At 35.6% G+C, this 12,538-nt stretch overlaps 1 protein-coding gene across 1 annotated transcript; it reads left to right on the top strand.

Moving 5' to 3' along the window:
• The first annotated feature begins 2,758 nt into the window (after window positions 1-2,758).
• On the top strand, window positions 2,759-5,283 carry LOC110918136. Its single transcript, XM_022162500.1, has 3 exons — window positions 2,759-3,791; window positions 4,211-4,294; window positions 4,918-5,283. Exons 1-2 carry the CDS (start codon window positions 3,236-3,238, stop codon window positions 4,243-4,245), a joined length of 591 nt encoding a protein of 196 aa, XP_022018192.1. The 5' UTR covers window positions 2,759-3,235; the 3' UTR covers window positions 4,246-4,294; window positions 4,918-5,283.
• The last annotated feature ends 7,255 nt before the right edge of the window (window positions 5,284-12,538 follow it).

Raw genomic sequence — 12,538 nt, 5'->3', positions numbered from 1 at the left:
GGGCCGGCCCTGAGAATTCATGTACCCTGTTCGAGCTCGAAAAAACGTGCCCTTAGGCCTTAACGAAATTGGGTATTGGGCTCATTAAAGGTTTAAACCTAATGAGAATGGGCTAGTAACTAATCTAAACCATAAAAATAGTTTAGTAAGTGGGCCAATGTTGGTGTTTGTATGAGTATACCCTATTAATTTATTTATTGTTATATTTACATATCGTTTTTTTAAATAACGCGCCCTTCGAAGTATCGGGTCCTGGTCGGTGGTCCTCCCCGCCCACCCTAAAGGCCGGCCATACCCAACAAATATAGAAAAACCCCTTATGGGAATGAGACCCAAGACCTAATGGTCCTTGGTCCTTGAGCGTTATCTCGCCCCAAAAATGTTACCAAGTGGTCACCAAGATCACTTGAGTGAGGTTGTTTGTCATGTGTGTGCATATAAATATTTTATCTTGGTGATCACATAAACAATTATTATATATATCAATTCTCATTGCATGTTTGCTACAGTTTCCTTTTGTTTTTTTCTTATTTTTCTTTTTTTCTTTTTCATTAAGTTGTTTTTAAGCTACAATTACACATTAATATTACTATCGTAACTAACTTATGTTCATTAGTTACACTGATTGTGGATATTGTACAGGTAACAAATGAACCAGACCAACTTCGACTGAACGTCGGTATCGATATTGGTATTCATTTTTATTGTTTTCAACTGAACGTCGGTATCGATATTGGTATTCATTTTTATTGTTTTGGATCGGTGTAAAATATCTCGATATCCTTTTAATCATATGACGACTTTATTTTTTAAGCTTTCGCTTTGTTCATTAGTTACACTGATTGTCGATATTGTACAGTTAACGAATGAACCAGACCAATTTCGACTGAACGTCGGTATCGATATTGGTATTCATTTTTATTATTTTCGATCAGTGTAAAATATGTCTCGATATCCTTTTAATCATATGACGACTTTATTTTTTAAGTTTTCTCTTTCGATTGATATATCGAGCTTCATAATTGTATTGATACCATAATAAACCAAACTGATAGCGACCGGATTCCTGCTATTAATGTTATTTCTATCATTGTGTCTATGTTTCCATTTAAAATTTATAAACCGGGTCTCGCGCCGCGAAACTCGAGTATCACTAACTAGTTAATCATTAATCCATCACATTTGACTACCAACAGAAAATTCAAATCTAGCCCTCCAAAAGCCCAACCCAAACCCCAATAACTCAGGCCCAAGTGCGGCTTGCAATATACAAAAGAAAAATATGGTCACGGAATATGACATGCAAAATTATCAATTTCTGTTTATGTTTTTCTGTAGGAAAAATATAAAGAGAGTGTCCGATGGATGTAAAATTATCAATTTCTGTTTATGCTGTTAAAATAGTACAATAGTTTATATTTTTCAATTCCTTGATTTTTTATAATTGGTTTTTTAATCTGTTCTTACTTAGTTTTTTTGTTTGTTTTTGCATGATATAAAACTCTATGGACCGCTGGGCTATGGATCACTGAACTTGTTGCTGGGCTTGTTGCTGGGCTTTGGACATGTTGTTGGGCTTACTGGGCTTATAGATGCTGAGAAGTTATAAGATATAACAACTTACAATAAGTTGTTATAACAAACCGGAGAGTCCGGGTATGGATCAACTTATTTGGGTCGTCTATATAAAACAAGGGTCCAGTCTTGGAGTCGATAAGTCAGAGATATTTTTTCTTTCTCTCTTTTGTTCTCTCAGTTAGGCGACTTAGGGTTTCTTTCAGTATCTTTCAAGATTACTATCGTGTCTTTAATTCTTGTGTTCGTTTCATGTTGATCATCTTGTTGATGATCATCTGAGAGTTCGAGAGTGTGTGTATCTCTGTTCAGATTATAAAGTGTATCTCTGAATATTCAGTTCTAGGGTTTCATAAAATTCTGGTTTGGGTATCTTAGTGTATGCAGTGGTACCATTATTTTCACATGGTATCAGAGCTATAGAGGCTCTTGGTGTTGTCCGTGGTTTTTTTTTTCATCTTCTTCCGCTGTGACTATCAGATCTGGTCAGATCTGTTGTTGGTTGAGAGTTCTTCAAAGAATCTGGGTAGTGTCGGTTGTTGCTGATTTCAGATCTGTTGTTGGAGCTCGTGCCATTCAAGAAGCAGTAAACCCTAGATCTAGGGTTTGGAGTTTGGATCTGGATCGTGGTGAACTGTTTGTTTGCCTACATCAGTTCCGATTGCTGTGGTTGGTTCTTGGAAGCTGTCGCTTCAGTTAGGGTTCAATCCTTGAAGATTGTAAAACCCTAACTGGATTTGGAGGAACCCTGACTTGGGTTCTTTGCTTGGTGAGATCGTTCTTTGATTTACTCGTTTTTACTGTTTTTTTTTTTTTTGCATCTAGTTGTTGTTGATGCCGGGGTAGTTTGGACCGGTTTTGATTGGGACACAGGACGGGTCACATCCTGTTGCATTCATTCTTTGTGCATATTTGTTTGCATTCATTCTTTGTGCATATTGTTGGTGTGTCTTAATTGATTCTGTTTGTTTTTTGTTATCTGTGTTTAGGTTTAAACAGACTTCTACAATAAGGCCTGCGGGGGCACCTTTGAGTGATGAACCCCTGATCCGGTCCCTGTTGTAGTTAGTTGTCGTGTGATTACTATTTTGGTTATCTGGTTTAAGTGTTTTTATTGTTGCTTGTAGTCTCCTGCGTTGTTTTGTTTAGTGTTTTTGTGTGAGCTTGTTGTTTGCTATTTGTAACTGTGTTTTAAAATGGGAGATACAGGTGGTCCTAGTGAAACCTTAATTAGCAAGTTAGAACCTCACAGTCCGTTATACTTACATGCTAGTGATTCTATTGCTTTGACTGTTGTTAGTGTAAAACTTAAAGGGACAGAAAACTATACGGTGTGGTCTAATGCCATGAGTCTGGCTTTGAGAGTCAAAAATAAACTGGTTTTATTGATGGTACTTTTGCTAAACCTAAGGGAAATGCAATTCTTGAAACACAATGGGAAAGATGTAACTCGGTTGTGTTAACTTGGATCTTAAATTCTGTTTCAGAAGAATTATATCTAGGTCATGTTTATTCCCAATCTGCTGCTGAGGTTTGGAAGGAATTAAGGGATACTTATGATAAAATAGATGGGTCGGTGGTCTTTGATTTATATCAAAAGATTAACTCATTTAGTCAATCTGGTTTATCTGTTGCAGAATATTATCACAAGTTAAATATAATGTGGAAAAAATTAGATCAAATCCTACAGATTCCTACTTGTACTTGTGATGCTGCAACTCAGTATAATAATTTCAGTCATTTAGTTAAACTCATGCAGTTCTTGATGGGTTTGGATAGTGCATATCAATCTGTTAGAACTTCGTTGTTGATTAGAGAACCTCTCCCTTCTGTGAAAGATGCTTTTGCTATTGTTTCTAGGGAAGAGTCTCATAGGAATGCTAATGTAAAAGATAATACCGTTGGTTTCTTTTCAAAAGTTAATCCTAATATTGAGAACAAGAAAAGGTTTATTAAAAATCAGAATCAAGGATTAAAATGTTCGCATTGTAATAAAACTGGACACTCTGTTGATAAATGTTTTGAAATAATAGGCTATCCTTCTTGGGTTAGACCACCAAGAGGTAATCAAGCAAAGAAAACTGGGTCTAGTAATAATGTTTGTGTTGATGATTCTTGTGTTCCTGTTACTTCTCTTACTTCTGATCAATTGTCCAAATTGTTGAGTTTGTTAAAGGACAAGTCACCTGAAGTACCACAAAGCTGCAATGTGTTAGGTGCGTTTGTTTGTTCAAATGTGTTCTATAAATCTATATACACTGTTTTAGAGTCAAGACTAAACAATTTATAACCTTTCTTCTCAAGGGAATAACCTATAAAAACACACTTTTCTATATACACTTTTGGGAAGGTAATGGGGTGGATTATTGATTCAGGAGCTAATAATCACATGGTAAACTCAGAAAAGTTTTTGTCTGATTTTGTTGATGTTTCAAGTTTAAAAATACATGTTAAACATCCAAATGGTACTAGTGCTTTTGTAACTAAAACTGGATCATTAAAACTTGCAGAAGGAGTAATTTTGCATGATGTGTTTGTTGTTCCTGAGTATAGTGTCAATCTCATTTCTGTTCACAAACTTGTACGAGATAATAAGTTGTATGTAGGTTTTGATGAACATAAATGTTACATACAGGACTTACTAACAAAGAAAGTCCTGGTGATTGGTGATCAACTTGAAGGATTGTATGTGTATGGTAATTCTGTTATATGTGATAAGGTGTGTTTTAATAGTTTAAACTTGTATAAATTGTGGCATGCTAGGTTAGGTCATCCTGCTGATCAGGCAGTAAAAGTGGCAAAAGAGTCTCTCAATGTTGCTTTTGAGACTGATCATGGTCCTTGTGATGTTTGTCACCGAGCTAAGCAACATAGAGAACCTTTTCCACTAAGTGAACATAAAAGTTCACAGTTAGGTGAACTTGTTCACTTAGATGTTTGGGGTCCTTATAGGGTTGCAAGTAGGGAAGGGCATAAGTACTTCCTTACAATTGTTGATGACTATTCGAGGGCTGTTTGGATATGTCTAATGAAAAATAAAACAGAAGTGTTTGAAAACATACAAGATTTTGTAAATTTAATTCAAACTCAGTTTAAAAAGGTGGTTAAATGTTTCAGAAGTGATAATGGATCTGAGTTTGTTAACTCTCAAATGAATTTGTTTTGTAAATCAAAAGGAATTATTCATCAAACGTCATGTGCTTATACCCCTCAACAAAATGGTATTGTTGAGAGGAAGCATAGACATTTATTAAATGTTACTAGGGCTTTGTTATTTCAAAGTAATTTGCCTGTTAGGTTTTGGCATGAATGCATTCTAACTGCTGCATATCTTATTAATAGGACTCCCTCGTCTGTTCTTGCTAGAAAAAACACCTTATGAGCTTGTATATAATTTTAAACCCTTCTTGTCTCATTTGAGAGTGTTTGGGTGTCTGTGTTTTTGTACTGTGTTGAATGAAAGTGATAAGCTTAACAGTAGAGCAGAAAAGTGTGTTTTTATAGGTTATTCCCTTGAGAAGAAAGGTTATAAATTGTTTAGTCTTGACTCTAAAACAGTTATTTTTTCAAGAGATGTTAAATTTTATGAATCTTTCTTTCGTTTTAAGGAACAATCTGTTTTTGAAACTTATGATGCTAATTTTGATAAAACTGTTAATGCTTTAAATTTTTTTGATTTGTATGAAAATAAGTATCCAAACACCAAACTGTGAGTGATCCCAATTGGGTGAATGCAATGAATGAAGAACTTCAAGCGTTGAATAGAAATCATACTTGGGATATTGTTGACAAACCAAAAGATAGAAGCATTGTAGGGTGTAAATGGATTTTTAAAATAAAATATAAGTCTAGTGGGGAAATAGAAAGATATAAAGCAAGGTTAGTTGCTAAGGGGTTTAGTCAGAAAGAGGGTGTAGATTATGAGGAGACTTTTTCTCCTGTTGTTAAACTTGTTACTGTTAGATGCGTTATTTCCATGGCAGTACAAAATAATTGGAAGTTGTATCAATTAGATGTAAATAATGCATTCTTATATGGTGATTTACATGAAACTGTATATATGCATTTACCTGAAGGTTATCAAACTGGTAATGAGTCTAAGGTGTGTAAACTCAATAAGTCATTGTATGGGCTTAAGCAAGCTCCTCGTATGTGGAATGAAAAACTTGTTAGTGTGTTGCTTGACTGTGGGTTTAATCAAAGTAAATGTGATACGTCTTTGTTTATAAAAAGTTGTGATAATGTGTTTATTGTACTTCTGGTGTATGTTGATGACATTGTGATTACTGGTAATTCTGTGTCCGAAATAGATAAAGTAAAAGAAAAGATGAAGTCAAGATTTTTAATTAAGGACCTTGGGTTGTTGCAATATTTTCTGGGAATAGAGGTTTTGACTTGTGAGGATGGTATTTGTCTATCCCAAAGAAAATATTGTACGGATTTATTGACTGAATACGGAATGCTAGCTTGTAAACCAGTTAGTGTTCCGATTGAACAAAGTCATATAGTAAATGAATCTCTTAAAACAAACTATAAAGTGTTGGAAAATATAACTGGATATCAACAGCTTGTAGGGAAGTTGATTTACCTGTCTCATACTAGGCCTGACATTTCGTATGCAGTACACTTTCTTAGTCAGTTCATGCATAGTCCAACTGAAGGACATTTAAAAATAGCGTTTCATTTGCTTAGGTATTTAAAGGCTGCTCCTGGAAAAGGGCTATTGTTTAAAAGAAACGACTGTTTTGAATTAACTGCATATGCAGATTCAGATTGAGGCAAGTGTATAGCTTCTAGGAAGTCTGTCACTGGGTTTTGTGTGTTCTTGGGTAACTGTTTAGTTTCTTGGAAAAGTAAGAAACAAACAACTGTGTCGCGATCTTCAGCTGAGGCTGAATATAGGGCTATGTGTGCTGCTGCATGCGAAGTCGTGTGGCTTAAAAACTTGTTAAGTGAGTTACAGGTCTTTGTTACACTTCCTGTTAAACTGTTTTGTGATAATAATGCTGCAGTATCTATTGCAGCAAATCCAGTTTTTCATGACCGAACCAAGCATTTTGAGCTTGATTTGTATTTTTTGAGAGATTACATTTCTAAAGGAATTATAAAATGTGTGAGCGTTAAATCTGACAAACAACTAGCTGATTTATTTACAAAAGGAGTGTTGGTTAAAACCCATCATTTTTTGTGCAAAGAGTTGATGTTGTTTGATCTGTTTAGCTAAAGGAATTGTGAGGGGGTGTTAAAATAGTACAATAGTTTATATTTTTCAATTCCTTGATTTTTATAATTGGTTTTTTAATCTGTTCTTACTTAGTTTTTTGTTTGTTTTTGCATGATATAAAACTCTATGGACCGCTGGGCTATGGATCACTGAACTTGTTGCTGGGCTTGTTGCTGGGCTTTGGACATGTTGCTGGGCTTACTGGGCTTATAGATGCTGAGAAGTTATAAGATATAACAACTTACAATAAGTTGTTATAACAAACCGGAGAGTCCGGGTATGGATCAACTTATTTGGGTCGTCTATATAAAACAAGGGTCCAGTCTTGGAGTCGATAAGTCAGAGATATTTTTTCTTTCTCTCTTTTGTTCTCTCAGTTAGGCGACTTAGGGTTTCTTTCAGTATCTTTCAAGATTACTATCGTGTCTTTAATTCTTGTGTTCGTTTCATGTTGATCATCTTGTTGCTGATCATCTGAGAGTTCGAGAGTGTGTATATCTCTGTTCAGATTATAAAGTGTATCTCTGAATATTCAGTTCTGGGGTTTCATAAAATTCTGGTTTGGGTATCTTAGTGTGTGCAGTGGTACCATTATTTTCACATATGCAAAATATGTTTTTCTGTTTATGTTTATGAGTTCTTATGAATATTTGCAATCACTTGATTATTTGGAATGAGGGGCGGCTTAAATTATTTCAATCTCTAATCTAAATCAGAGTCTATTTTTTTTACAAATATTTAACATATGGCTGGGGTGTAATGGGTCAACGTCTATTTACACCTCAGCATTAAATGGCGCTAAACACCACTATGGGGGCATCAAGGGCTTGCGCGTGAATAGTATAAAGGGCATGAAGGAGAGTGTACGTTGAATTTTGTTGTAACCACTGAAAACCCTCAATTTAAAGGGAACGTAAAAAACACTAAAGATAGGCTAACAATTATTAAATACTTATATGCGTGTGCACACAGCACACACACATTCTCTCTAGCATATTATCTATAATAACAATTTAGGTAGCTCCTTAGCTACAGTAGTAACGCCGTTTCTTAACGTCGTTTACAAAAGAGTAAACCACGTGGTTTAGACCCTGATCCATTCCACCGATCACCACTGCTCCGCCCCAAATTGAGGTCGGCAACACAACCTTCGCCAAATTCCGGCATCGACTTCGTCCCGCACATCGGCTAACCTCCGTCGTCACCACAATCACCATTGATTGCCACCTGAAAAACCACCTAATCGAACACTAGGGCTTCGGAATCGCCTTCAATCGGAGTATGCAACACGAAATTTGTCACACGGACCAATTTGCTACCATTTGTGAACCGTCTCTCCGTTCCCGTAACTACCAACAGACGCATCAAGCCATCAGCCCTGACCTGGAAAATCTAGAAATTCATCGCGAAAAAGGGGAATGGTTTGCAGAGATGGTTTTAGGGAAGACCACCGTGGACACAGATTTGGGGGTAAGACTGGTTTGGTTAGATATTTATCAGTAATTTCTAATTTTTTTGGGCTAAAGCCAAGTGATTCACTACTTCAGTGTCTGGTAAGTAGGTGATCAAAAGTTCTCATTTTGCTTGATGTTACCACAAATGGATTCATACTAATTACTTATTCTTTTTACTGATGTATTGATTTTTAATGGTTAAATGATCTTATGATGAACTGAATAAACAAGAAAGTTGAACTGCAAATTATCTTGAATGCTAATCATTCATCATCTGAAGTTGAAGAACAATCATCTTGCTTAATGTAGATCATGGAAAATTCCAAGGTCGAAGAGAATTTGTTTGCTCTTGGTGAACGAAAGGTAAATTTAGGGTTCCTTTTAATACACATACCAATTTAACGATGTCCATGAAGGCTTCTCCGACCATCTCTGGCGACCATACAAGGACGCCGGTGACAAACTGGAGTACACCATAGTACCATACTGTTGTGTAATGTGTCGCTACACGCTAAGCATTTCTTCACTTTGCCGGTGATTCTTGCCTTCAGCAGCAGCGACACCGGTGTTTGTTACATTCTCAATCAGGATGAATCAGAGATTTGCGTTTGAATTGGTAAATGTTACTTATTATTATTTCTAAATTATCAATTTGATTTGTATTAATGTATGTGTCATTTGTTGTATTTATTGATTGATTATTTGAATTTTGATATTGTTGGTCTTCATAGTTTTGACGGTCATACTATTGCTTTTGACTTAGTATTGTTGTGTATAACATCGTGTTGCTTCTAACCTGATATTTGTCCATATGGAATTGAAAAACCACTTACACACAAATTTAGACCAACTTTTCATAAGAACATCCATCATTTTCGGATCTGACACCAATGGTGAAGATATAGAAGGCTATACTGGTGTAAAACTTAATATGACAGGTAAAGTATTACTTGATTCATCCCATTTTCATACCAGATTCCAACTTACGGCAACGACAGTTCAAAAGGGGAAAAACTTATTAACGACTAACGAGTAACAGGGGCTTTTATCATTTTACTTCATGAATGAGAAAATATATTGTATTTGGCTTCTAAAGGCTTTTTGAATATATAACCAAATAAGTTAGCCATATACTGCATAGTTTTAGATCATTTGTTGGTCTGGTCATAATTCCCCAGTTTGCATCAGTATAACGTGTCCATGTGATTGATGTATTTACAGCCATCACGATTGATTGGAACTGAATCGTTTGGATGTGTAATCGTTGAAGAAAAGGACTTCATTGCTGAAAATATCATATTTGAGAACGCCGAGTTTAGGAGGTTATGAGCAACTTTTAACATGTATGCCCCATCCATTTTAGCTATAAATTTTGATATTATACAATTGGTTTTGTGTGTGCTGTTCTGTATCTGCTTGGATTTTAATTATTTTCCCTTTCATAATCCAACATGCACATTTTTATCATTGTTATCCTTACTTTGTAAATAACTAGAGTTTGTAAGATACTTACATATCTGACTATTCGATTAATGCATCTTTATGCAACCCATTAGCTCAGATGTCAAGAATAATTGTCTACCTACAATTAAAAGAAAAACAAAAGAACTAAAAACATGTCAGATTTGCCTTACCTACGACCATATTCTTTAGGTTTGCCTATCAATTCGCTTTTAGCTGGTGGGGAAGCCGGCTGTCTTCTTAGGAGGCACCGGTTCGATCCCTGGCTGAGGCTGGGTATTTGGACATCTCGGTGAAGGCTTGGCCCGGGGTTTTACCCGGGTTCGAGTCCAGGGGGGGCGCGGTTTTACCTATCCCACGGGGTTTCCGCGCATCAGGGGTGTGCTACGCTTTCTAGCGGTGGTCGAGTAGTCGGCCTTTGGACATAGCTCCGAAAGGGTGGGTTTACACGTGGAAAGCAGTTAGCCGTTCAAAAAAAAAAATTCGCTTTTAGCTATGACTATAATTTTTAGGTTTGCCTTTCCATCTGCTACATTGAATGCACCGAAATACGATACCGGCCGAGCCTTCGTCGTAGCATCCGCCCGACGAATTCCCGCTGCAAAGCGCGGGGTAATTTACTAGTTAATAAGATTAAGTGTATCTAGTAAATGTACAAGCTATCTTATAGTTTTAATTTTTGAAATAAACTTAAACTGATAGTCATTTTTAATTTTTGAAATAAACTTAAACTGTTAGTCTGTAACCTACTATAGTTTTTAACCAATTTTCATACGTAACTTCTTAAACTTTTTTCATCGATAGATTTTAATTTATTCATACCATGGTTGTAAAACAAGGTCTCCAAGGCCGAGTACTCTCCGAGTAGTCGCTACAAGGTAGGTTGCCGAGGCGACTTTCTTCAACTCCGACTAATTACTCGGAAACGATCAAATGCGGTCAACATTGGCCAAAATCGGATCTAGTAGGTCAACTCGAGCCGAGTTTGACTTAAAATAAAATAAAACATAATTTCTATTCCTATCGTATTAAAGAATGAATATCAGTTTCACGTATTTTGTTATAAATATTAGTAAATTTATGTTATTTGACATATATTTTATTTCCAAAAACTAATTTCTTTATAATTTGGCATCTCCGAGTACTCCCCGTGTACTCTCCGCCTAGGCCGAGTACTCTCAACTCCCCGGTCGACCGACTAGGGAGCGCCTAACGACTTTTACAACCATGATTCATACTAGACTAGATAAGAATCCAAATATATATTCAGGTTACTGAAACTAATCAAATCTAAGTGAATAATTAGGAAAGATGAAATAACATTTCAAAGACTCTTTTGGTTTTTTTTTTTTTTTTACTAGGTTAGAAGACCGTGTGTAGGGTTGTATAAACCTAATTTTATATAATAAATAAGAAAAAGATATATCTTTAAAAAACTTGTATATTGCACGTGTTGAATAAAATATAATGTCACATGTTAACACAAATAGTCATCAAGATTTATCTTTTAAAAATAAACATTGATGTACTACTTACTAATTATAAGATTTTACTTGTTTTTTTATTTTGCATAAATGTAATTTATATAATAAATAATAAAAAAGATATATCTTAAAAAAAACTCATGCATTGCACATGTTGAATAAAATATAATGTCATATATTAACATACAATTGTCAAGATTTATCTTTTAAAAATGAGCTTTGATGTACTATTTCCTTATTATAACATTTTACTTTGTTTTTTATTTGTTATTAGGTTAAAAACACATGTATTATATGGGGTTGAATACCGTTTTTATGATACATTCAAATTATGAGATACAACTATTTTAGTTAGTTTTATGCGTCTTTATTTCCACAAGTAATAAGTTTTAATGTAATCTTTAAGTCGATTTGGAAGTTGGTAAATAAGTTTGATATCTATGACTATGGGGTATGGTGGGGCTTGGGTTAGGGCTTAGGTTGGGCATTTGGTGACACGTGGATGTTGAATATTCTCAACCCAAAGCCAAGTTTTCAAGGGGTATGGTTGGGGCTTGGGTTGGGTGTGACTGGGCGGGTGGCATAGCCACATCAACAATATTTAAAAAAAAATACATAAACATAAAAAAATAACTACATAAAAAATAAATATACATATATATTTTTTTTTAAAAAAATACATAAACATACATAATAATTATCAAAATAAAAAACAGTCATTCTTCGTCGTCTCCGTCGGTTTCGAACCCATGAATCGTTGAAACATGTTCCACCAAATCAGCTCGAAGGTTCTGATGTATATCCCTTGACTTTATTAAAAATTCATTTGCCGCTTTATCTTCGTTTATTACGTTACCTGGTTGGGGGTCATCGTCATCGTAGTAGGTAACGACCGCTCTACCTTCATCCTCCAAAATCATGTTGTGAAGAATGATACATGTGTACATCACGTTTCCAATCTGATCCTTGTCCCATAGTCGACAAGGCATTGCCAATATTCGCCACCTTTTCTTCAAAACACCGAATGCTCGCTCGACGTCTTTACGTGCAGCCATCTGGACCCTGTTAAACTTTAATCTCTTTGGATCTGAGGTACCGTATCTTGTGAACGATTTTACGAAAACCCCCCACTCTGGGTAAATCCCATCAACTAGGTAGTACCCGTACATGTACTCAACCCCGTTTACAAAGAAAGTTCCTTTGGGTCCTATACCATCTACCCGATCATTGAAAAGAGACGAGTGGTTTATGATGGTAATATCATTATGTGAAGCTGGCATACCGAAGAACGCATGCCATATCCAAAGATCTTGGGACGCAACCGCTTCAAGCATGATGGC

This window comes from Helianthus annuus, chromosome 16, assembly GCF_002127325.2.
Source record: "Helianthus annuus cultivar XRQ/B chromosome 16, HanXRQr2.0-SUNRISE, whole genome shotgun sequence".
Taxonomy (NCBI): domain Eukaryota; kingdom Viridiplantae; phylum Streptophyta; class Magnoliopsida; order Asterales; family Asteraceae; genus Helianthus; species Helianthus annuus.
Note: the sequence above shows the minus strand (reverse complement) of the source record. Positions and strands in the feature narration are given on the sequence as shown.

Excerpts from the sequence above, each read along its gene's own strand:
- LOC110918136 (XM_022162500.1), top strand. The coding sequence starts at position 3,236 with ATGTGGAAAAAATTAGATCAAATCCTACAGATTCCTACTTGTACTTGT. Across the intron at positions 3,792-4,210 it reads ACAAAGCTGCAATGTGTTAG|GACTTACTAACAAAGAAAGT; the intron begins GTGCGTTTGTTT and ends TGTTACATACAG.